This window comes from Rhamphochromis longiceps, linkage group LG4 (genome assembly GCF_057381845.1).
Source record: "Rhamphochromis longiceps isolate RC_006_pf linkage group LG4, R_longiceps_female_GT1.1, whole genome shotgun sequence".
NCBI classification, from domain to species: domain Eukaryota; kingdom Metazoa; phylum Chordata; class Actinopteri; order Cichliformes; family Cichlidae; genus Rhamphochromis; species Rhamphochromis longiceps.
The window spans coordinates 26,130,801-26,156,774 of record NC_140560.1 but is presented as its reverse complement, the minus strand read 5'-3'; the positions used below and the strand labels follow the sequence as shown (position 1 = coordinate 26,156,774).

At 41.5% G+C, this 25,974-nt stretch overlaps 1 protein-coding gene across 1 annotated transcript; it reads right to left on the bottom strand.

Annotated features, from left to right (window-relative positions):
* Window positions 1-137: 137 nt before the first annotated feature.
* Window positions 138-25,974, bottom strand: arhgap44a (Rho GTPase activating protein 44a). The gene is made up of 22 exons (XM_085404115.1): window positions 25,685-25,974; window positions 15,748-15,787; window positions 14,953-15,072; window positions 14,797-14,873; window positions 14,531-14,642; window positions 14,321-14,397; window positions 14,099-14,213; window positions 13,848-13,916; window positions 13,160-13,241; window positions 12,774-12,901; window positions 12,521-12,632; window positions 12,001-12,082; window positions 11,747-11,827; window positions 11,147-11,260; window positions 10,961-11,052; window positions 9,955-10,138; window positions 9,093-9,110; window positions 8,796-8,984; window positions 7,141-7,653; window positions 5,417-5,562; window positions 4,906-5,307; window positions 138-3,181 (listed from the first exon to the last, which is right to left on the bottom strand). The coding sequence occupies exons 1-22, from the start codon at window positions 25,735-25,737 to the stop codon at window positions 3,030-3,032; spliced, it is 2,958 nt and encodes a 985-aa protein (XP_085260241.1). The 5' UTR covers window positions 25,738-25,974; the 3' UTR covers window positions 138-3,029.

Below are 25,974 nucleotides of genomic sequence, written 5' to 3'. Positions count from 1 at the left end.
TATAAATATTCACTTTATAAATAACAAGACGTATATCAAATAAAACCCACGTTAACCAGGTGAGATTATTAAAAATGTAGAGTTTAATATATATATTTCTTTCTGACATTCTGATAAGGATTGCAGGTAGGCTTCACAGTACACACTGTGTTCCACTTGATATGCTAAGCAGAGGAAGGGGTGGGACGGGTGGGCTTGACAAGCAGCAGGTTTTTTTTGTACATTAGTAGTGAAAGCAGAAGGAGGCAGTACATCCACAGACAACGTCTACTCCTCCACCGTATTGCTCTGAAACCCACAAAGGACCATTTGTCTTAACGATCCACATTCTCTAGAGTCCATCTACAGGCTTAGAGTTTATTCATGGTCCTTCTTACAATCCATAAAGAAAATTGTGATCGACAGAAAACATGGATTATCAAAACACTATCTAAGCGCATGCATGAAACACATTTTCACATTTTACTTTTTTTTTTTTGCTTTTCTTTCACGCCACCCTCTCACCCATGCACGCACGCACACACATGCACACACACAAAATAATGCAAACAAACTGGGCTTTACTTTTTCAACATACTTGATGATGAGGTGAGTTAGGAAATATAGGCCAACTTAAGTTAAATGATAAACCTATGCAACTTTGTTGCAACCGATGGATATGCACTTGAAATCTGCTGTTACTTTACTGTCGTAATTCTTTTAAACAATTATGATTTGTGTTATGGGGAAGGGTACAGATTTTTTCCCTTGTTTGGCGACATAATAATTACACCTATATATGCATGCTTTTAAGTGGCTCCAAGTTCCAGTAATGATTCACAAAAACGTTACATTTATGCTGCTCGGTACTGGTAACAATACATGCCATAAGGCCCTAATCAACCTTCTGTCCAATGCTAACTCTTACTTGTCCTGTTAGGTATTACAAAATCAGGTAGCCTGCTATATGAGATCTGAGTCAGTCACATTCAGAAACAAACCTGCCTCCTTGTATAAATGTATGGATCCAGCACAGAAAATTAAATCCTCTAGCACACATTAATTATGTCTATAGTTCCAAAATAACAACCGGTGTGAGGGCACTTGCAATTGTCATACAATTACCACAACTATCAATATAATCAACATCACTAAAATCTTCATAAACAAAGTCCATTGAGAACACACACTGAGGCATACAGTTGATTACTTCTGGAGTGAGAATAATCTATAATTAATTTTGGCAGAGATTAATTCACACATAAAATAATAATAATTATAATCAAAAAGGCTTTCAAATGAAATTAATGGCTTATTTCTGCAGGTTCGGGAAAGGTGACTTTGACCACTTTTTGGACTCTCGTGGATGAGTAAACACTGTAATTGCACTTTAACTGACAACGTTATTGTACTCGGAATATTTGAAGGAAATTATACTACCACTGCAGCATCTGTTACATGATAAATTTGTATCATTAATTGTCTGAAAATAACAGCAAAGGGCAATTATTTCAAATTTAAACGTGCGCCAATTTTACTACTAACAACAGCAGTTTAGGGGATAAATGTGTCCTCATTATGAATTCATTAGATGGCCCGTGCAAACAAATCATTGAGTCGAACAAAAAAGAAGAGAAGATGGCATCTGTGTGCAACTCCTTCGGCCTTTAGCATGCCTGAAGTCAAAGCTTAAGAGGAAGAATTAGAAAGACCACATTTGATTTTTTTTTCTTTAAGCAGAAAAAAACATTCTGCATTTCTGCTGCAGCATCATAGTTACCTGGTGTTAAAGTGAAAAAATTATGACTCTACAGTAAACCTGTTCATTGTGTGTCGGGACAAAAATAACATCAAATTTTTAATCATTACATTTTCTACACAATAAATATCAGCACATATATCATTATTATATATTCAAGATATGCATTTTACATATAGTTTTCCTCTCAGCTTATATACATCAGTTTATGTACAGTCTTTGTATTTACACAAGGGGTCAAAGGTCACTGAACCTGAAGCACTTGAAACAAAGTTAAAAGAGAAAGACATACGAACCTAAAGGCAGTGTAGTCATCCATCCGTTATCACTCACTGTTACAGCACTGGGGTGGGAACTAAAGTTACTTTTCGGTGTGAACAACAACAGTAACACTCGCACAAAATAAAGCACTGCCATTCTCAGGCCCTTGGTAAGAAGCAGGTCGATCGATATTGGCTTGTCATGCAAACACGTCGTGGTGCTTTCTAAATAAATAATGGATGCAAGAAGTACAAAAACTTGAATCATAATAACATTCTTCTCTTACTGTGCTGGTATAAAGTGAGTTAAAGTGAGTTCACCTAAAGGTAAATTTCAGACAGAGCACTGTAGCTGTACTTGCGACAGAAGAGGGGAATTTAAAATGGGGAGTGGCACTAAGAAAAACAACGTTAAATGTTACTCTGGCATGCAAAGCCTGTCTCTGGGGCTCCGCATATTCCTAATGTGCACAAAGCTTGAATACCCTGTGAGCAATAAAATCAGACTACGCTCTCGCTCCGTGTTTCCGTTTCACCCTGAGGATGGGCTTTGCTCCAAACCATGTCAGGCTCTGAGTTTCCCTAACCAAATATTGTACAACTTGCAAATATCATATTGCAATTTGATTGCATGTTCTAATAAGGCAAAAAGAAACTTGAAAACACAGAAATACAGACCACTGCATTAAACGACAAAGCAAAGCTATAAAAAGAAATTAGAAAAAAAAATCTTTTTAATGCAATACTCATCTAAATTCCAGTCTTTCCTCCTAAAGGCAACTGTTCCTCCACTATGGCATTTTGGTGTGTTTTTTTTTTTCTTTTTTCTTTTGGTAGTTGTAGTCACACTAATTTACTAGCAAGCAGTTGGAAAAGTTCAGTTTGTTTGCAGCCTGTAGCAGATGTGAGGGAGGGTTCATTTTCTGGTTGGCAATGGTGCGGCCAGTGTTTTTCCATCGGGCCTTGGCGGAGACAGTTAAAGAGTATGTACAGCCATAGGGGTTCTGGAAATGATGCCTATGGGTGATAGGTCATAGAGTGGTGCTCTGGGGCTCCTCCTCAGGCACACCATCCCCCTCTGGATCTGTCACTGCCATGGACCTCCTGCAGGGGGCACCGCTGAACTCATCGATGAGGCTGTCCAGATTGACATTGATGGAAGGGATTTCATAATTGAAGATATCTAATGGTGAGGATGGGAAAGGTGAGTATGGTGAGCAGAATAGTGTGGATGGTGATAATGAGCACCGGGAAAAGGAAGAGGAGGAGGAGAGGGCAATATGACAATGAAAATGGAGTGTAAAAATGAAAGAGAGCAGAAATAATATTAATTGTTTTGAGTCTGAACTCATGGTAAGTGGCATATGATCGAAGGAATCAGTAGATTACGTGTGCTTCACATTTTACAGTGTGGTGCTGATTATGTCAATAAACTTGGTAGAGGCTAGTGTAGCGAGTCGCTGCCTTTTGTGTCTTTTGAGACAGGAAGAACAGATATTCTGTCAGATAAAATACAATAACAAGTCAAAATGACTGCACAGTGACAAATTACATGTTTACAACAGTGGACAGATAAACATCAAGGAGGCAACAGGATGTGTGTGGAACTCTCTGGAAAGAAAATGGCACCAAGACACCAAGTGGGCTTAAAGTAAGAATGGAGATCTCTAGAGGACTGAAATTAGTATTTGCTGTGAATATAGATACTCTTACGTGCTGCTCCATTTAATGGAAGCGGCAGATCCAAACAGAGACGGATGGCTACTCCTGTGTCGGAATGAGATGGAGTGTGGCAGTGTAGTAAGAGGAAGCAGAGGTTATAAAAAGCGATGAACCTGCCAAAGGAGGAGTGGGGGTTACCTGTGACCCCCCTGATACGAGTGGCAGGGGCGTTGGAGATGTCTGCCAGCATAGGGCTGGGAATGGGGAACAAAAGGAAAGGGGCTTTAAGATGAAACCGTTGTAAGCAATGGCATCTGCAATGTGAGCGCAGTGTGATGCACTCTGGGAAGTCCTTAAGCCGTGCATTATTGGTTGAAGACAGTGCAAGGAAAGTACAGCCAACCTGCTAAAAAAGGACGGGGATTATGATTGGGCATTACAGGGTAGGTATGTTTGAGGCAGGCTGCAGGAGACCCCAGAGGCATCCACGGTACGAGGCCAGGCAGTGAGATGGAGTATATGGGGCGGGGGCGGTCTGGCTTACCCTAAAAGTCCCCCTCACACTTAGCCCACACTGAATCCCTGGCCTCACACAGCTGCAAAGTACACAATAGTAGCAGGGGGAACAAGAGAATGATAAATATAACAAAGTGACAAAATCACTGGTGTATATATATTGACAGAGCACCTCAGTTTGAGAACATCATATTGTAGCTTTATCGTTGGGTTTGTCTGGCTAGGTTTCCACTCCTGCTACCCAGTAAGAGATGCTAGACTGGTGTGAACTGTGTAAGCCTCTGACCTACCTCTGCCAAGTGGGGGTCTGGGTAACACAGATAAACAGAGAGCACATGATGAATCTAATGGCAACTTTCATACAAGCAGGACGAGCTATGCTTCTCTGATGTTTCCACACATTACCCAGAAACATCATCACATAACACAAGCAATGAATACATTGTTCAAGAGATTTCCTTACTACAGTAGCACAAGAAATGCTAATATTTACATTTTCTTATCATTCTCAGGCATCTGTGTCTAAAAGGCAACTTGTATTCATTCGGACATTTGTTTGGGAGCAGTCAGTAAAGGGGACAGGTTTGTCTACAGTGACAGGTTCTACAGAGTCCTACACTCGTCCACCGTCTCCATTGGACAGAGCCACAGCGAGTCTGAGAGAGGGCCGCTGCAGCCCCACCTGTGGGGGTGGCGGTGGGGGTGTTGTTGCCAAGGGTTGATGTTTACCTGTAGACATGCTCTCCCCAGGAGACAGTCCATCCAGGAGGCCCTGCTCCATGGGCTGAGGGACTGGGGCCACAGGTGGGCCAGTTAGCCCCGGAGGGGCTATGGGTGGCTGAGGAGGGGGCAGGCTGGGTCTCTGCCTGGGCTTAGGGGCAGGCCGCGACTTGGTGAGTGTCCCCGTCAGGGAAGGCGGGGACGAAAGAGAGTGGGGTGTACCCAGTGGGGTCTGCCCAGGGGAGGACGGTGGTACTTGACCTGGAGGACATGCCAGTCCATAAGGGGAAGGGGTGCTAGGAGGTGTAGGGGACAGGCTGACTGGTGACGGCTGACCTGTGGACTGGTCAGACATCCCTCCAGACTGGCCGTATGGGACCTTAGGAGGCACGGGAGCCAACTTCTTGGAACCTGTTAACACACCATAGTCATATTAAAGTTACCTGTGGAAATACGAATAAGACATGTTTAAAACTTCAATGTCAATGTCAATGAAAGCACATATTACTGAGGCCCTGACCTTTGCGCAGGGTGTGTGGACTGTGCTCTGTGGAGTGGGGAGACTGGCTGCTGCTTTGAGGGCTACTGCTGGGGGGTACTGTTGGACCTGCGACCTGGATGGCTTTGTGTCCAATTACAGGGGAAAGCTCTTTACTCTTCAATGAACTGAAAAGGATGGATATATATTATTATGTGAACATATAAACATATAAACAGTGTTTTGGACTCATCGCAGTCTACATTTACAGTCACTACACCATCATCACCATCATATACATGGCTGCTTCCACTGTTAATAACATTTTTCTAATCTCAAGGAAAGCAGTTCAAAATCTCAACACCTGTTTGTTATTTTTTTAATAGATTTACAAAAAGTTGGTGCACAATATTCTGTATGGATGCAGATGCTTTCAATCCCCCTGCAACAAAAGCTACTTCTGGGTGTTTCCTTATTCACAAGGGGTTGCCACAGCAGGTAGCTCTACATATTTGATTGGGCAGATTTTTACAGCAGATGCCCTTCCTGATGCATCCCTGGAGGATTTCTGTCTCCCTCTTAAAAGGAATCATGGCTCTGTTGCTTGGCAAATGTGTAAACCACTACACTATAGAAAAGAATAAGACAAACACTTCAAAAAATAATTGAGCAATACCAGTATATTGACTATATATGTGCTAAGAAACTCAATTACTGGGATGTGACATTCATTTTCACGAGTGATTAACAAACAGAAAAATTCCACCTGGGCTTGCAGAACGTTTGCCAGATTTAGTAAACAACAGGGTGTGAATACGGATTGAATGTGTCTTTGGACAGTGACAATACACTCAAAATAGATGAGAGACACTTCATGCAACTAGATATGACTGACAAAGTATTAGCTGAGTACATAAATGAACCGAAGTCGAGTGACTCTAAATAAACTGCATGAACAACAATAACAAATAATTGCTTAAAAACGGTTTAGAAACTTTGTTTTACATGACCCATTTGAATACCCCCCCACCCCCTCCACCATCACCACCACCACAAGTAAGAAAAAAACAGACAAACAAACAAAAAATAACACACTTATAGAAGTGCCATTTAAAGTTGCCATCTAATTAAATGGTATTCGTTTTAGTTGTACATCTTCAGCAGACTTCCGAACCACAGGTCATCAGCTTTCCAAATCACAGGAAAAGTGTTAAAAAAACAAGTTCTGACCACAGACAGAGATTTGGTGTAATGATTCACACCGTCCTGTTTGGTAGTAGCACCAAAGACTTCTGACTCAAGAAACTATCAGAGGCAAAACTGTAAAACTCAGCACTTTGGGTCCAGCTGGAGGTACTGCACTGTTAGGGTTCCCATTTTGCTAATCTCATAAATCCTTAAAATTCTTCAAAAAAAACGAAGAGGTTTTTCATGTACTGTGTGCTGGTTAGTAGAAAAACTGCAGCAGACTTGACAATAAATACATTTCTATTCTAGTTCGAAGCCATTCCTTGTGTATTTATCATCTACTCAATAACAGCAACAAACTGAGCGCTATATAAGCCAGTAACATCCTTGGTTGCTAGGCAACCCAGCTGACAGGCATCCTGAGACAACCTGTGTGTTACAGAATCTCAGCTATGCAATTTGATGGGAGAGGTAATAAAAAAAGAAAAAAAGAAAAAATATGAGCCAGCGAGCTAAAGGAGAAATACAGCTGCCACTCTGTGATGCATCCATAGTGGCCAGGCGTGTGTTGTATTTACCTAGTCAGCCTGGGGGGTCCTCTCTCTCTGGCACAGGGGCAGGCAGCCCACGGCGGGGGCGGGGGCACGGATGAAGGGAGGCTAGGGGGGTTGCCAAGGCTCTGGTCATGACGGGTTAGTACCAAGGGGGTTTTGACGTAGAGGGGCAAAGCATTAGTGTCTTGTGGGGGGGCATGCGACATGTCACCAGGCGGGCTGTGTTTGGGGAAGTGAAGACAGCTAGGTTTGGGGTTCGAATTGATGTCAAGTGACGAGGAGGAGGAGGAAGAAGAGGAGGAAGGGGGAGGAACAGGGGGAGTGAAGCCAGACCAGCGCATTGGGGGTGGGGGTGAGCCAGGCGGCTGGGACTCTGGACCTGGTGCCACAGGGCGAGCGCAGGGCGGGGGTTTGGGATAGAAGTGGTGGGGGGCAGTGTGGCACATAGAAGTGGGGTAAGGGGGGGGTGGACGGTCCTCCCCTGGGGGCGGGTGGGCATGAGAGGTGTCCGGCCGATTGAGCGACACGTTGTCTGAGCTGTAGATATTAAGAGAATAGACAGCACAAAAGAAACAGCTCTATTGACTGAACAGGGAAACGCACTGGAGCGATATAGGATAAGCTGTTTGGATGATTAAGGTGTGTTAGTGTGTTAGTCAGTTCGAAGCCGAAACCAGTTGGCAAAAAAAAAGTGCTGCATCTTGCGGTGGGCAGTGGGTACACAGTCAGCTTATTGCAAATACAAAGACAAGCACAAAGAAATAGCAAAGAAAATTAAGTTTCATTGTGAAAGAAAAAATGATACAGTGTGTAGGACTCCCTCTGTGATCACCTTGTGTCTGCACACTGCATAGAGCTGTGAGGATCCTTCTCTGGAACCAAAGTGCTGGTCTGCAGCTTTCAGTAATACCAAGTTGAGTTGATGACTGAAACTCTCCTCACTGCTGGATATGGAAGCCCTACCCGCCTTAATCCTATATGACTTGTTTGTATCGCAGGTCCTGCAGTCAGCCCAGGGCAGTGTGAAACAGACACAAAACCCTTTCAAAGGCTGAAAGAGCCACAGGAAATGGGGGTGGGGGGGGAGAAAGACAGCCAAGCCAGAAGCCATAATATTTCTTGTCTGCCACATAGGCAGAGCCAGTGACCATGAGGTGATTACTCATGTGTTTAATTGTGATAATGATACCAAAGAAATTGTGAAATCAGTCTGCGTGTCAACAGAAAAATAACTAATTCACGACCAAAGCTGAGAAAGCCAAGCCACAACAATGGGATATTGGATAGATTAGCATGCACGCAACAACTAGCAGGTTGAAGCTTTGCGTCACGTAGATAAACAAAACTTGTCTATACAGTATTAGGACTAAAATCCTTCAGATTTGAAAAGAAATGGGCTTTTTTTTTGGCAAATTTTACCCACAGTGACCTGACAAATGGACACAAGGACAACTCTAAGAATGTGTGATGTCTGAAAACAAATTCAGAACAGAATGCGACATGAACATGTTGAGGGAGATACTCCAAAAAAAAAAGATGGAAGCATTGCATATGAATGGAAGCATGGTTAACACGGCCAAGAACCAGTGCAAGATGATGGTAATGATGGTGATGACAATAAAAACGAACACGGGTGGATGCATGGAGAAGCGAGGGCCAGGGTCTCCACGGTGACTTACCAAACCCTTTCTCCAAGTGGAGGTGTGGCAGACGGAGAGATGGCAAGCTCTCCGGGCTGCTCGGGGATGAGTGTGTCTGCAGGGGAGCCGGGGCCTTGCATGCCTGGAGGAGTGGAGGAAGCCTTACGCGCCAGGGTGGATGAACCCTTACGAGACACCCAGGAGGTATCCATAACCCTGACGCCCATACTGGAGACAAAAACATGTACAGACTCATGTGTGACATCAGCAAAACTCATGTGAGGCAAGTGGGGATAGTAAGGAAAGAAGTCGTGGGAAGAAGGAATGATACAATACCTTTGTATCTTCCTAATGCTGCGTTAGTAAGGGAGAAGAGAGGCAAAAGTGACATGAGGTCATAAGTAATGCAGACAAGGGTCACAAAATGTTTAATATTTGATATGAAGCAATGATTATGGCAGGGAGATGAGTAGAGGGAACAGTAAAGGGATTCAGAGAGAAAGTCAGGTCATAAAACCAGTATGTGCTAATCTGCTGAATGCCATTTAGAGGGTTATTTCTTCCAATTAAACCTTTATAGTCTAAGAAAAGCTCAGGCTTCTCCCCCACATTGAATAGTTGCTTAAACAAATTTAGATTGATGCCTTTAGTGTTACATCCTTTGTGTTCACTTGATTGGGGTGTTTTGTTCAAGGTGTTGGTTCTAATTTCTCCAGTGATATTCCACCGTCTCAGTGAATGAGTCATGCCAGGTGACGTGCAATCCAGACTGTGAACGAGGAGTTGGGTGTGGGAGGATGGGATTGGAGAAATATTTCCTCTTGAAGAAAAAAACCTAGCAGCTCTCCATCAGAAACCTGTTGCCATAGAGACCATGCCATTCAAACTTATTCAGCCCTACGTATTTAAATGAGGGCAGTTTTCAGGCTTCTCTTGATGAATCCTGATAATTAAAGGTACACCTGTATATATTACGGTGAGATAAGATATTTAACAAGAAACTGATTTCTGTGCTGCTTATGAAGGCTTCTGACTCATCCGAATGAAAACTTTAGATCGGAGGATCTTAATGTGCAAACGCTGCTCTCCTCAAATATAAGAATTCAGTATCTGTTGCCTGAGAAGAGGCGTGGGTGGAAAGAGAGAGACTGAAGGAGAGTGAGAGGTGGGTAGCAGAAGTGAGCACTTGGCATCATACCCATCTTTCTTGTAAAACTCCAGCATCATGTTGTCAGTGGCGACACTCAGTGGGCGTCGGCTCTGATCGTGCTGCTGCTTGCGATCGGATTGGTCCATGTCTGGTGAGGGCATAGAGCTGTAGTTGGAGTTGTGGTTGGTGTGGATCGGGCTTCCATAGCTGCCTGTCAAGTTGAACTCAATCTCTGAGGCAGAAGCAGACACACCATCAGCATGTAGTCTATTATACTTACAGTAATGTTTAGAATTGTGTGCGTTTTGAGTGCACACAATTACTCCAAAAAACCCCACAGTTAGTATGAAGAACTGAAATAACTATAATAAAATTAAGATTAAGCTATGCAACAAATACAGTACTAAAATGACATTTTAATGCTTTTTTAGCATATGAAAGTCTACAGAGAACATCCAATCAATAACAGTTAATCTTCAATTTAAGTCACATGCTGCAACATCAGCATTGCACTGTGCTGTGAATCAATGTATAATAGTAGTTGATACACCAACCAGGTGCTGCTGTTCAAATCCACAAAAATGAAAAAAAAAAAAAGATGTATACATTTAAATATCACCAGAGTGAGTTTCTTGCAGTCCCTTCAACATACAGAAATATGAAACATCAGTGGTTCTTTTATTTCTGAAGCGTGACAAAAAACAGGCATTACCTTTGTTAAGGGTCCATAGTGTCTTGTCCATTGTTAAGTATGTTTATGTATGTTTTTTATTGGGTTAGTCAGTTTGCTGTATTGCTGTATGGTGTTTGTTTGTATCATTATTGTCTTGTATTATCAGGCTGGGGAGAATAGCCATGCAACCATATGATTTTTGAGATGTTTGCATGATTATGACATGCCATTTGAATAAAGCTAAACACTTTTTTGTTCTGGGCAATGTTTTTATCATCTCAAATCCCCTAATTGTTACTTACAATGATATAATTTAAACAAGAAAACAGATAAGATGCCCAGCGCAGTTACAATTTTACATACATAGTGTGTAATCCCCACCTCCAGGGAAGAACCAGTCAGCATGCTGAATGATTGGCTCGATGATGCCAACAATCTGTAGGGACACGGTCGTCATCATCTCTGTCATGTTCCTGGATAGAGCAGACAAGTGAGCTATAGCAGAGTCACTCAATCGTTGGTTTAAATCCAAAGAATAAAATTATTAGTTGCTTTAAGAATACATACGGTTCATTGTGTGTCCAGAGCAAGTTTGGTCCAAGGACAATAGCCATGTTACCAGGAGTCATCTTGTTAGCATCCTGATACTCACTCAGCTTGGCTAAGAATTTGATCAAATATCTGTAGGATTGGATAAAATTAACTGTGCATTTTAAAAGTATAACCCACTGTTTTTGGTTAGATGTGACATGTCTGCTTGTACCATTTACTGATTATAAAGTAAAAAAAAAATAATAGCAGCAATATTAGACGTGCCACCTGCAGGCAGTAAATAAGACTGTAAAACAGCATGAGTTATTGCCTGCAGGAGGTACAACTACGAGTACTGCAAAGACATTACAGTAATTTTCTTGTCAGTGATTCTTGTACTTCTAAAGTTGCTGATCCTGCTGTTAATATTATTTCCTGTAGGTGGCACAAGTTGAGTAGATATTTGTAGGATTGAAAGGATTTCACCCGGATTTTCACTTGGATGTGGTCCAGTTTTGTTTCTACATACTTTCCCGGTTTTTGATCTCCTAATGTTTTGTTTATGATAGTAAGGCTACACTGAAACATGTGCAATCCTGCAAATCAATGGGCAGAAAATCAGGGAAAGAAACTGACCTGAAATTGTTTAAGTTGTCTGTGGGGAGTTTTTCACATGTTGCCATCAACGCCTGTAGTCTCTTGTCAATGTCTTGAATGCTGAGGAAATATAAAGTTATTACGGTTTACTGTTGCTCTACTTCTTTATAAATTTCATCATTTTTCTTTTTGACAGTTAGGGGCCCTGTACTAACACGCTGAACTGGTTTCTATTTTTAATCACTGCCAATGGCACAATTTGAGAAAATACTCTTAAGAGTACAGCAACTCACTTGGAGGCTTGAATCCATTCATCATAAAGTTCAGTGGTCATCAGTGGATCTGGGAGCTCACGAAGGTATGATTTCAGGGCCCCTGTGGGATTAAAAAAACAAGGACAGCGTAAAAACTGGTCAGCTCTTTGAAAGAAGTGGAGGGTTGTTTTCTCTCTACTGGCGAGCCCATGCTCCATATCTCTACTCCCCTCTAGCAGGCCCTCATAGCTAGTGCATCTGCCAAAGTCAGACAGCTCAACACAGATTTCATGCTAATCTGTGAAATGAACAGCAATATCTGAAGAGAAAGCTCTTGGGAAGATAATGCAGAGGAAGACATTTTCCAAAGAACCACATTTGCAAAGTGCATTATGTCCAAAAAAAGACTGCAAACACTTCAGCTTTTTACAAATGAACTTTTGATCATGGAGTGAAAATAATTGGCTGTTTACAATTTAGCCTCTAACAATTACAGAGAGTTGGGATTGTTGTTATGGAAATGTGCTTTGAACAATGCATTTATGTGGGCGTAGATCACCTGCGATGGCGTGTGGATCGGAGGAGTACTCCTGCACATCAAGAACTCCACAGTCCAGGGACGCTTTCAGCTTCTTCAGCTTGGAGGCTGATGGAGCCACTCTAAAGAGGCCCTACAGCCCCCACACAGGAAACACGTGATGTGTAATTATCATATCTAACACATCTGAGCAGGAACACAACGCAGATTTTGAATATTTCCATTAAATGTTAATTATGGACAAGTGATTCATGTATATGAGCGTTTCTTCTACCTCCTCTTGCATGCCGCACTCTAGCAACATGGTGACACAGGCTTCGATGGGGAAGGCAATCTCTCTCCCACTTATAGTCAGGTGTTCCTCCAGGGACTTGCCATACGACGGCTTCTCCACCCACGCCTCTGCAATACCAAACAGTGCCCAGAATCACACGTGGATAAAAACAACCCTATGCATCATGTCTTTTGTCTAGCAATTGTAAATTAACCATTAATTAAATATCAAGGTGCATAACTGTTCCTTAATTATGTTGTTATGTAACATGCCAGGCCTATTAGTGTATTCTTTACTGATCATCTTGGTATTCCTTCGGGTACAGAAATGGAGCAGATCTCAACACAAACACACACACATAGCTCTTGACACAATGCATGACTCACCTTGGTGAGCTTTAATCTGGGGTAGGACACTATGAAGAATCTCTAATGACTTCCTGTGATATTCTGCCTGCGTTTCTATCAGCTACAGAGGAGAGCAGGGGGAAATAAAATATAAGATAATGCACCAAACAATTATGATTTTAAAGTCATCTTCAGTGTTTACTACAGCTTGTGCTTAAACGCAAAAAAAATCTGATTCTTATCAGCCGCAACGTTAAAATGTCCGGCAGGTTAAGACAGCAACACTCATCGTCTTATTCATTCATTCACTGACACGTAGTACTCATCGCTGCGCACCAACCACACCCACCAATTCAGACAATGACATGCCCTGAAGGCAGTGGCTTCAACCAGTAGGGCAATGCTCACCGCCAAATAACAAACCCGCTCGGACATGGTTTTAATCGACACAACAAAGACACCAAGGCGTTGACCTAACCGAGCCTCTTAGAATCCTAATCTGGATATGCCAGAGAAGGCCTGATCACAAAGGAGCCAAAATATCGAGTTTTAATGCCACATGTCCTGTCCATACCCCAACAGGTTAGAAGTGACAACATGAGTGGGACCTACATGATATGAAGCAGTTGTGTAGCTCCCATATTTAATGTTGTTGGTGTAAATGAACTCTTACACCAAAAGACAAAAAACAAAACAATTTGCCAATTTGATGACATATTTGACTTACCGTCTGGAAGTAGTTTGCATAGTCTATTTCTTTGGCCATGAAATTGTACATATCTGCTGACAACTGATCCTGAAAAAGAAAAATCGTCTTAAGGAAATAATCTCACTAACATCATAGATAGAACTTTAATATCATTCCATGACTGTGGCCCATTTGTGTCTGATTCATGTGCAAGTGTTATAAATCAAAGAGGAGGGCAAAAGTAGCTGGATGAAGGCATGATATACACGTAGCTCTGATCGTTGACTCACTCTGCAAATTTCCATCCGATTGGCTGTCTCCTCCATCTCCTCTCTTAGGGACTCAGACTTGGCACCGGGCTGCAGAGTGCTGGGGTGACTGGATGACTTGGATGACTGTTGATATCTGTGGGTAAATGAAGCAGTCGCCCCTGCTTTAGACATTCCAAGTTTTTATTTTAGCAATACACTAACCACAGCAGGTTTTAGCCTCACTGTTTGAACACTGTTCACCTTGTTCGTGCTGAGTCCATGTCCAGGACAAGTTTAGCTAAGTGCTTCCTCTGTTTCTGGATATTAGGAATGTCCACCTGAAAAAAAAATCCAAGGAGTTAATATGAAAACAGTCAACTCATTATACTTTGTTTCTGCTAATAGCAATGGAAATAAAAACACCAAAATGCAACTTTTAACTGGTACATTAAAATAACACTATCTGCTCACCTCCGCAAGGACATAAAGAGGCTCCACCACATCTCTCTCTATCTGGTACTCAAACTGAATGAGTTCCTGGGCGAGCTTCTCCTCTGTCTCCCCACAGAGCTTCAGCATTTTTCTGTTGGTAAAAGCCAAGCACAAAGTCATAAGCAATCAAATACAATTAAACACAAGGATAATAAGGACAGAGAAGAATTCAGCTGCCAGATCTGTAATTAAAGATGACTCTGTGTGTGTGTGAGTTAAGCACAGGCGTATTAGTAGTCACTAACCCCAGGAGAGAGTCTTCCCCCAACACTGCAGCCCCTTCTTCCATGCATTGTGCCAGGATGGTAAGCGGTAATTTTTTCTGACGGTACATAGAAAAAATGTTACACGCACTTCTGTAAACTTCAACAGTTGCCAGCAGGACTGACGCCCGTACTCACAGAAGGTGACTTTACAGATCTCTTCTCCATATCAGTCCCCTGCTGACCCTGCAGGCAGGCATTCAGTTTTTTGTGAGTGCTGTGTGACACCTGCTTGACCAGATCTAGGCGTTTCTCCACCTGGGAAAGCACACGCAGAGCAGGTGAATGTGCTTACATGCACACATGTATCCTCACAGATGCAACATAACTGTCAGCTCTAACGCAGCATCATGAATCAGCACCTGCTCTCTCTTCACGGTACATACTGACAGTAAACCTGTGATATTTTAAAAAAGGATTGAAAAAAGGCAAGCTTTCTTGCCATTTCTTCAATTAGTCTTCAGGAATAGTTCTCTGGGCTTCTTGAAGGACATTTAGAGCTCTTCTTTGAATTTTGGCTGGTTCTGTTCTGTGTCAAAATAATAAAAGGGCAGCCCTCAGCCCTGACCGATTGGGCATGATGGGAGGAAAACAAAGAAGCAAAAAAAGAAATCCTCTGAAAATGGTCATGTTTGAGGATTTGACTGAAAATAATTGAAAAAGCAGCCAATGTCCAAAGAAAAAATACAAATAAAAAACACTTTGGAAAGCTGGCAGAACTGTGACTCAAGTGCACTTTAAAAAAAGTACAGAATATATAGCAATTAAAGTACATTGTTCCCAATGTACCATGTGGTGATTTTGACGGACATTATTTTTGATGTTTAATAATCATTATCAATTTATTACAGACTACTAATAATTCACTGCTGTTCACAGGTGCACATATATACACATCTGACATCACAGCTCCCATACACATCTACAGCTCACCTGTAGAAGGTCTTCGCTCAACACCTCTGTTTTTTCTGCTCTGTAAAGATAAAAAAACAAACAAACATATATATTAATACGTTTTCTTTCGTATTCTTAAATCCACAGAAACATGATTGCATGTGGCAATTTTATCAGTATGTAGGGAAAGATATGGGAATCAATTCTAGACCAATAAAACATTACTGCAAGATAGCAGAAATTCTTGGAAAATGTTCATTCATCATCTTTCCTATGCAGAGCTTATTAAATTTCATATATTAAACACTGCATTCAAGAAAGAGAAGCAAACTTTCTCACTGGGAAACTAACCCATGGTTTAAAGTATTCGGCTTCTCTCTTCCTTGTATTATTTTATGTTATTTTTTGTTTTCTGATGAAAACAAATGAAAGGAATTATTGCACAATGCGCACAAAGAATTACGAAGCTTTGGTATGCTCTTCATTGGGTAGGCGGCATCTTGGTGCTTCCATATACACACAGAACAGCTGCCACAATCACACAGTTTCTGATTCACACAGGAGAAATAACATCAGACATGCTACCTTTTTAAGTTCTTGATGACATGCCAGTTTAGTTTTGAATAATTTAACACATTTTACAATTCTTGCGTGTCTTTCTCAAAATGCTGTGGGTATAGAAGGCTCATTTACCAATGTGGCAATGCTCCAAAATTTATAGGCCGCATGCACACCTGCCTCTTTGGTGTAAGTGGGTGAGTTTGTGTAAGAATGCAAGTGTCTCTTTAAGTTATCATCTTCAACAATGCATAACAACAGCACATTAAAGCCGCCGATTCAAATGTGTTAATTCCCACTGCATCACATCCTACTAAAAATCCAGCAGATGGGGATTGAGCCAAAGACTGAAGGAAAGGGCTGCAGAGCAGATGAAGCAGATAAAGCTACTCATCCGGAGAAGTGAAAGAGCCATTAGTTCAGAAAAGAGCAAACCACTGGATTTTACAAATACATGGTGTCAGCTCAGTTCAATCAGCTTTCATTTTATGACTTTAGTCAGCAAGGACATTTTCCATATAGCTTAACATGCCGTTTATGATCCTATAAGAAAAGACAGAATAGCCACTTGTCTCCTAAGAACAATTTTATTGTACATTTTCTTTTTTGTGGTAAACTATTACAGAATCTGACACCAACCAAACTTTAATGCATGCAATATATAAACAATATATAAGGAATACCTAATGTGGAGGTTAACATATGCTTTCTGCCAAGAAACAGGGATCGGGCAGACCATCTGACCTCCTAAAATGAGGCATTTTCAGATCCCCAGCAGAACACAGTTACTTGGGACTTCCCTTCCTGTACACACAGCCTCTTCCTGTGATTGTGCCCAGACTATGCCCATGCCAACCGCAAATAATGAATCTGAATTTATCTTGGCAAAGCAAATTATATAAAGGACCTTGGTTTGTGCAATAATTGTCACGAGCCAGGGGAAATAATTCAGAAGCATATTACCAAAATGCTGTTTTCATGTATGTTATCAAACAGGCAACATAACAGCTCTCTAAAACTGTTGCTAAAAAGAGGCAAAGTATGAAATGACTAAAAAGTGTCTAATGTTGACACACAGTTGTTTACACATTACCAATAACAGAAAGCTGAACTATTGAGACATTAGCATCTCTAGCCTCAGAGAAAAAAAAAAGTGAGCATGGAGCCATGGGAACTGGGTCAAATCATGTACCAGTGGATCTAATCACAGCCAGCCTCTCGGAAAACTGCTCTACTCAATGAGCTAGGAGGCAAAATACAGGAAATGTGTGTGTGCATGTCTAAGAGAGAGCGACAGAAAGATAGCAAAGCAAGAGATTTCTGGCGTGATTTATAAGGATAACTGCGATCGCAGATTGCAGATTACATGACAAAGGGAGGACAAAAATAACCCAAGCAGCACACTAAAGTTTGGCACCGTTCTGCTGAACACTCCACCAGACAAAAAAACTCTGAAATGCCATGGTTTATGAAACAACCTCCCATGCAAGACTGTATTATGTACTGAAAGTAGGTAGTTGCTCTGCATTGTCACTGCCACTGTCTATTGCAGGCTGATCAGCTGACTGGATTTGTTGTTTAAAAGGAGGCAATAACAATTTAAATCATAGACATCTAGCATCCTCAAGGACCGCAAGCGGTGTGGCTATTATGACCTAGACATCAAACAGATTGGAGTCTATCTTCAAAGGCAGCGCTGTCTTGTTCTATGAGTTTGTTTGTTTTCAGAGAGTGGCATTTCCTCTTAGGAAAGCAGCATCGCACATAATCTTGCTGCGAAGATGCAGAGAAAAAGCAGCATTGTCGAGACATGAAAACTGGGGGGTACTGAAGTTTCTTGGCCCTACCGAACCTGATGTAAGTCTAGCTTCAGGGACAGCTTAGAGGTGAGGACAGATGTTCTTCTCAGCAAATATCGTGCAAAGTGAGACCTGGGAGGAAAATAAAGACGTGGGAGAGTTGGCAGCCTCGCAGGTGGTATGCTCATGGAGGGAAAGGGAGACGTTGCCAGGTTTATGCCAACCATCTGCCACTATGCAGGCATTCCTTTACCTGGAACTGGTGATGACTCAATACAAACACGTGCACAGTCATCTAAAAATATGCAGGTTAATGAAGTAATGTTCAAATTGCAGACATTTATTACAGTCTTGCATGCAAAATGTAACACTGGTGAAAAGGACTTCAAATCGGAGCAATGCAAACATGAACGATCCCAGAGAGCGGAGGAAGATAAATGAGTTGACACAATATTTGCGCAAGATGATCAGCTGCCAGAATGACAAACTTTTTCTACATCTGGGAGGAACATTAGCAAAGAGCTGACATGAATAAAAGTCTAGGTAAGGTCTGTTTAGGACATATTTGTAAGGTTTCAGAGATTATAATTCGTTGTATTTCTGTTAAGTTGCAGTTAAAATGTTAGCTTGCATCTATATATTTTTATCTCAAGCTGTGTCAATGTTGGACAGCTGCATCGTTAGCCCCCCAGCACTGAGCATGGTTTATGAAAGCATAAATAATCCATGCTGACATAATCAAAATGCGAATAAAGAAGCAGCCGCTGTCTAGAACATATTGCATTGGTAGCGAGCCAATTGCTGGCTGTTGCTGACTTTCAGTTTGTCTGAGATTCAGCAGGACAAAAAGGAAAAAAAAGGTCATTATCTGGTTTGCTCACACTGCTAGCATGGCTAACAAAGGCCCCTACTCTGAGGCCTGGAAGAGCTACACTGGATGCTAGGTCTTGTACTGCTAGGGGAGGGTAGTGGAGCAGAATGGTGGCCCTGGGCCTCAGCGGGGCATTGCACACCCTGGAGCGCTGGCATGAGATCCACAGTCAGTTATATACATACACACAAGCAATGACACACACAAAAACCCACAATGGTGTTTATGCTTGAGATGCTCCGTGAATATTTCTCCACTGATTGCTTTTTGTTTTCTCTAGACCTGCATCGTGCATCTAAAGGCCCAGTTGGTTTCTACCCAAACGATGAGGCGGGGCAGGCGATGGGATACGGGGTTACTAAAACAGAAAAACCCACTTACTGTAGTTGTCCACTAAACTAGGTCACAGTTCTGTCAGGTATGCAACTGTGAGCACATACATGCACACAGGCATGCACATATACACACACACATGTGTCCAGAGAAGGAGTGAATGAAAGAGAGAGTGAGAGCCTGCAGTGTTCAGTAATGTTTCACTGGAAACACAAGCACTGAGTTATCTCTAATAACTTTATTCATGGTGCGCTGAATAATTTCGACAAAAAGGCGCGCAACAATGTGGCTTAACTGTGTTTTTACACTTGTCATCTTCCGAAAGACAGACACACACACACACACACACACACACACACACACACACACACACACACACACACACACACACACACACACACACACACACACACACACAGCAGCTAAATGACTTCAAATGCAAGCAAACAATAAACTACGACAAAGCAGCAAAGGTCAAAACAATCCTTTACTTAGAAATGAAACCTTTTTTTTGCCACCTTTTTTGTTAAAGCTATAAATTTCTTCTCCATTTTGGGAAATGTAACATGTGCGCTGGCAGAGTCAAACGAATGTGATGAAACAGCTAATACTAAATGAGCGTTTCTAGGCAACCAAAGCAAAGGAACGACTATATTTGCTGTGCACAAAAAAAAAGGAGCTGGAGAATGATTAAACAGCAAAGGGGAAAAAGCAAAGGGGAAAAAGAGGTAAATAAAACAGGAAGTTGTTATTAGTAGATCAGTGCTTCCTGTTCTGAGCCTATTGACATTCTTGAATGGACGGAAGTGAGCATGCTTAAAGGGAGTCACCCGTCTCGTTTTTCTTTTTAACAATGCCAAGCTTGTCCAGTTCATTTATAGCAGTTTAGTACTAAGAATTATATACCAGAGAACTTTATGTACAGTGGTATCATCATAAATTTAGCCTTTAGTGATTCATTCTCTGCATCCCTGTTGGAGATGATATCATGAGCAACAGCCTGGGTCAACCCTAATACTTTGACATGTCACGTCAAAATATTGATGCAGCAATGCTATTCTACTGCTTTCTCTTGCAATCCAGTTATTGAGTCGCTGTTAAACAGTTAAACAGCTTCCCTGACATTTTGACTTGCTATTTTACGGGTTTTTGTGGGGGGAGGCCTCTCAGATAAATGAGGGTAATGCGAATGGAAACTTAAATGAAGAAGAAGATATTCACAAGAGGAAAATGGTGGATGGTGGTGGAAAGCGAATCAGATCTCTAATTAGCTCAACTGACACATTACTGGAATGAACAATAATGACATTACACACACACACACACACGCTCACACTGACATTAAAGCGCAGTGAATAAATACACAATCCCTATTTCTTTTTTTTTCTTTTTTTTTTTTTTACCAATTTAGGGCAAATTACTTCAGTTACACAGATCTCATTATGTATCAGAGAAGATTGTCTTGTGATATATTGCAGAATTTCTGTGACACCATTATTATCATGTGAGTTCTTCTATTTGCCACCCTGCTGTGTACATGATCACTTGTACAGGAGCCAGGTCAATAGGGACAAAACGAAAATAAAACTCCACAGGAGAATCTGGATCTGATGGGATTAATCAATCTCCTTCAAAATGTTGCAAGTTTTGTTGTTTGTTCTTTAAAAAACAAAACAAAACAAAAATAAAAAATCAGTACCGAGTTTTTTAGTTGATCTTTAGTACAGGGGCTCTTTAAGAGGTTAGTCTTTTGAATGAATCAACACGAGTGACATGGAGAGGGAGAAACAGCGCTTCTCTCTGATATTACATCATCTCTCTTTTGATGGCCAAAATGGCCCCTTGACAAAGGCTCTTTATCTCTACCATACCCTGTAGTATGCTGTCTCTGAAAGGCACTGATGGGGATATGGGAGGGTTACACTTATTTAGCAACGGCTCTCGCATGATCTAGCGCACACTTAATGATTCACTTCTGACTGTTGATGGCTTCATAATAATTCATAACACCATAATGTCGTTCCATGTTCAGCTAGAAATGATTACAAAAAAGACAATAACAGCAGTGAATCAGATTGTGAATGCAACTTGCTCCAAGATTTCTATGGTTCCAACCCAGAGAATCAAGGCTAAGAGGAGGAACAGAGAGCTGAGAGGTGGGGGACGCTGCATTTTCATGCAACAAGTTACCTGTCAGCGACCATATGCCCTTTTAGAGCCTGGCACACATTCTCACCAAGAGGTGTGAATGTGTTAATCTTGCACTGAATTTAAAAACAAGCACAGACACCTACTTCTTATTCTAACAGTAATTTGTTTTCAGTGTTAATATGGTCAGCTACATATTAGTGCTCAATGCTGTTTCTGCCCCTTCCTCTCTCTACTTTATACAGTGCAGTGAGAAAGTATTTGCTTCATTGCTTATTTATTTTGTGCATATTTGTCACACTTAGATGTTTTAGATAATCAAACAAATTTCAATAGTAGAAAAACCCAACATAACTCAAGTAAATACAAAATGCATTGTTTTATATGATGATTTCATTTATTAAGGAAAAAACGACAACAACTTATCCATACCTACCTGATCCTGTGTAAAACAATAATATGAGCCCTAATCATAATAACTTGTTGCACCACTCTTGGCAGCAAGAACTGCAATCACGCGTTTCTAATAACTGGCAATGAGTCTTTCACATCACTGTGGAGGAATGATGGCCCACTCTTCTTTGCAGAATTGTTTTAACTCAGCCACATTGGAGGGATTTTAAGCGTGGACAGCTTGTTTAAGCTTATATCTCAACCTAATATTAGTACTAAACTTCGATTAGGTCACTCAAAAACCTTTCAAATGTGGACTTCCTGGTGTGTTTTAGATTGTCCTGCTACATAAGCCGAGTGTGCTTGAGCTTCAGGGTATGAACTAATGACCAGACATTTAACTTCAGGATATTCTGGTCGACAGCAGAATTCATGGTTCCATCAATTACATCAAGTCGACCATTTCCTAAAGCAGCAAAGCAGCCCCAGAGCATCACACTGTTTGACCACCACCATGTTTGACTGTTGATATGATGTTATTTTTTATGAAATTCTGTGTTAGTGTTACACCAGATATAACGGGACTGAAACCTTCAAAAAATGTGGACATTTTCCACATCCACAATCTGTAAATCGGCCACCTGCGTGCTTAACAATAATTCATTCGCCTACTGCGTCAGAAAAGAGATAGAAACCGAGTAAGAGACAATGCATGAAAGAGAAAACAGCCCACAAATGACTGCCATTTTCAGATAATTGCATTGTGGATTGGTGAGCTAGAAGGCACAAGTAAGAAGAATGCATCTATCATAGAGGTATTTGCGAACACCACAAAGGTGGCAGAAGCAGAGTGCAAAGATGGAATGTGGGTGTGTTAGGGAATGAGATAGTCCTGGGTTTTTTTTTGTATCTATATGTAAATGTTACTGTGCAGGAAATCATATTCTTACAGTCTTGAATCATAGAATCTTTTTAACAGTCTGTCCTAGACCTACATAGGACAGTGAGTTGGGAATAGAGAAATAGGTCAAGAGAAATGAAGGGTGGGAGCTGGATGAACCAATATAATCTTTTGCTTGCTTCCTGTAAGGACACCAAAAAATTAGAATGTCTTTTTTTAGACAAATGCAAACACTAAAGTACAGGAGAGTTTTCACGGAGACTAAAATCTCAATTAAAGGTTAATGTCCAAAAATAATATTTATAATACAGGTCTCTCCTGCTGTACCAAAACACATTTCTGTTAGCACTAAAGTATGCATGGCTGCACACCCTTTTGCTCCACAGAGGTAATTGGTCAAGCTGGTGATCACATGACATGGGTCTCACCCAGGCAAGCTGCAGCAGAAGCAGAAGCAGCAGCAGCAGCCGCCTTGGAGAGCCAGAGGGATGCTGACACAGCACACCTGAACACCAACCCCCAGCTAAAAGAAGACCTTCATTATAGACTTGCCATTACAAATGCCAATACAAGACAAAAAGATGAGCAGATATAGTAAAAAACAGTTATTAAAAAGATATGAGTTATGAGTCTATTCTTAATAAAGAAACCTACAATAAATAAACTAAAGCATAATTTTATTATTAAATCTTGTTTCTAAATGATAAAATGTAACTCTACATATTCTTAGTAACAGGACCTGTCACTGGTATTATCAAATCTAAAGAGAGCACTGAGTTTCAGGGGGACCAAAGGCCATACCCACAGAGAAACCCTGCTCCAGTCTGAGGATGGTTAAAGCTTGAGTCAGCAGAACAGTTAATATGAAGCCTGTTTTCACTGTTTTGGCACTTTATTCTTTCCTATAGGAGCCCTGCATTACTCACAGGACAAAACCAGCGGAATTAAAAGACAGCTCAGGGGTAAAGCTAAATCAAGTCCATTTTACTTAATGCACTATATAATAGTATACCTTCTGCAAGAGCAGTGTGCAAGGAAGAGCAGCAAAATGACATTGGCATGATAAGACTGTTTCTTGTATAAATGCTTGTAAAAGTCCAATAAATCTGCACATTTGTGATATGTACACATTTTTCCCACTGTCCGACACTAACACTCTAAGGCATGTAGGTGCAGAACACCTGGATCCACACATAGTGTATGCATACAGCATACGTGTTTACTTTATTGGTGGTAATATCAAGAAACATTTATGTTACGCGGTTTAATCTAAATAAGAGCTGTTTAAATTTAGCTCTCCAAATGAACCATGCTTCAGCACCTCTATACACCTCTTAAAATCCTTCAAATTATAAGTGGTGGAGAAATACAGACATAGTTACTGAATGGAGACACCTGCTCTTTTCTAGCGAAAGAAACCTCAAAACAAACAAAACATGATCATCAAACCAGCATGATCGGGTCATTAGTTGCTAGATTTGGTTTTTCCAGATAGATAGTGATCTATCTCCATTGGCATAGCCAGTGTTTGACACTGTTCAAGGTCACCACAGGGTCAGATCCATTACTTCTTGATCCAAAGATCAAATCTCTGACTATGGTTTGAGAGTGGCAGTTCTTGTTATGGACCACTGTTATTATTAAGAGCCCAGCAGGGCTGTCCGGGGAGAGTTATGTTCCTCATTATCACTGTGGTACAAACAGACCAACTTAGACAGCCCCAGAAATGAGCTAATTTTCTACTTACACTAGCACCACTTGGACCATCTGCATTAAATAAGCTGTATATGTGCACGTACACATGCATAAAAGGAAAAGTGCCATATCTTCTGTGGCCATCTGAAGTCCTCCAACCTGCTTGCCCACACACATATCCAGAATCACACCCACACACACAAACACTCTAATGAGTCACTAGAAGAAATGATGATAAAAAAGACTGAGGCTAGAAAAAGCAGTATGACCTATGGGGAAAACAAAAATGATAGCACCAACACAGCCTGCAATGTGTGCCCCTCCGCATAATAATAATAATAATAATGACCCACACCTCCTGGTCCTAATCCCCCACCTCCCCTCCCACCCCCCTGCTGGGCAGAGAACACCTTCTGGCCCAGCGCTGCTTGACAAGCTGCTTTCCCTGAACACAGAGGGTGGGGGAAGACTGATAAGCCCACTGGATCGGTGTAAAATGTCACCGGATTTCAGAACCATTCAGAAGCAGAGCAAGAACATGAAAAGATTGGACGGTGAGGACAGAGGTGGAAATCTGTCTTCAGAAACCCCTAATTTAGTTTTAGCACGTTCAGTGGAATGGAAAACCGTCCATTTAAACTGACACATATCATTCCAGAAGCGCATCAGGGAGGCGTGATCACGACCTTCAGGAATTCACGGAGTGGATAACTCACGCCTAAGAGGTGCTTCCCTCCTCACAGCTGATATCACTGCGTAATAAAAACATTGCGCCTTTTTCTCATTTTCCCCTCACGTCGCAGCCCACACTGCATCCGTCTGCATCACGTTTACCTATCGACAGGTTCGGTGACAGGAGTCTATTTTAATCACGACATAACTTGGCAATGCCATATTTGTCAAACTCCACCGATGATACTCTGTCATAAAAATTGGGTCGTCACTATTTGATGGTCCATGTCGCTGTGATTTTCTATATTTAACATATTTCCGTGGGCAGGTTGGAGCTACTGTGGCAATGCGCCTACACGCTGCCTATGCGGTAGCCTATTCCAGTTGGTATTACACATAGAACACTTAGGGCGTTTTGAACATGAGGTATACAATATACTTCAGTAAATAAGCAAAAAGCGCAAAAAGGGGAAAAAAGGGGCAAATTAAAGAATGAAAGTCTGTTTGCATTCATCCGATTCGCATCCTTCTGGGGCCATGCAGGGGGGTTCTCCTCTCTTTGACTTGGCCAGTCGCGACAATAGCGCACGGAAACGGTTTCCTTACCTTCCCACCGTTTGGTTGGCGAGCTGTCGCATCCGATTGAATTGCTTCTTCATCTTGTATTTTCTCTGTTAGCACCTACGAGGGGAAATATTCCGCATTACTTCTCACAATACATATCTCCATCCTCCACAGAGGTGCAGCACAAATTCCAATCTCCCATTCCCCCCCTTTCCCTCATCGCAAGCTGCCAGCGCCGAAGAAGTATTCCACGATTACATATTTTCAATTGATAGATATATGTATATTTTTTGCACATCTATATTTGCTCCATTGCCTGCGCAGGGATGCTG

Excerpts from the sequence above, each read along its gene's own strand:
- arhgap44a (XM_085404115.1), bottom strand. The coding sequence starts at position 25,737 with ATGAAGAAGCAATTCAATCGGATGCGACAGCTCGCCAACCAAACGGTG. Across the intron at positions 15,788-25,684 it reads GCCAACCAAACGGTGGGAAG|AGCAGAAAAAACAGAGGTGT; the intron begins GTAAGGAAACCG and ends TTATCTTTACAG. Across the intron at positions 13,242-13,847 it reads ATGCAAACTACTTCCAGACG|CTGATAGAAACGCAGGCAGA; the intron begins GTAAGTCAAATA and ends TCTCCTCTGTAG.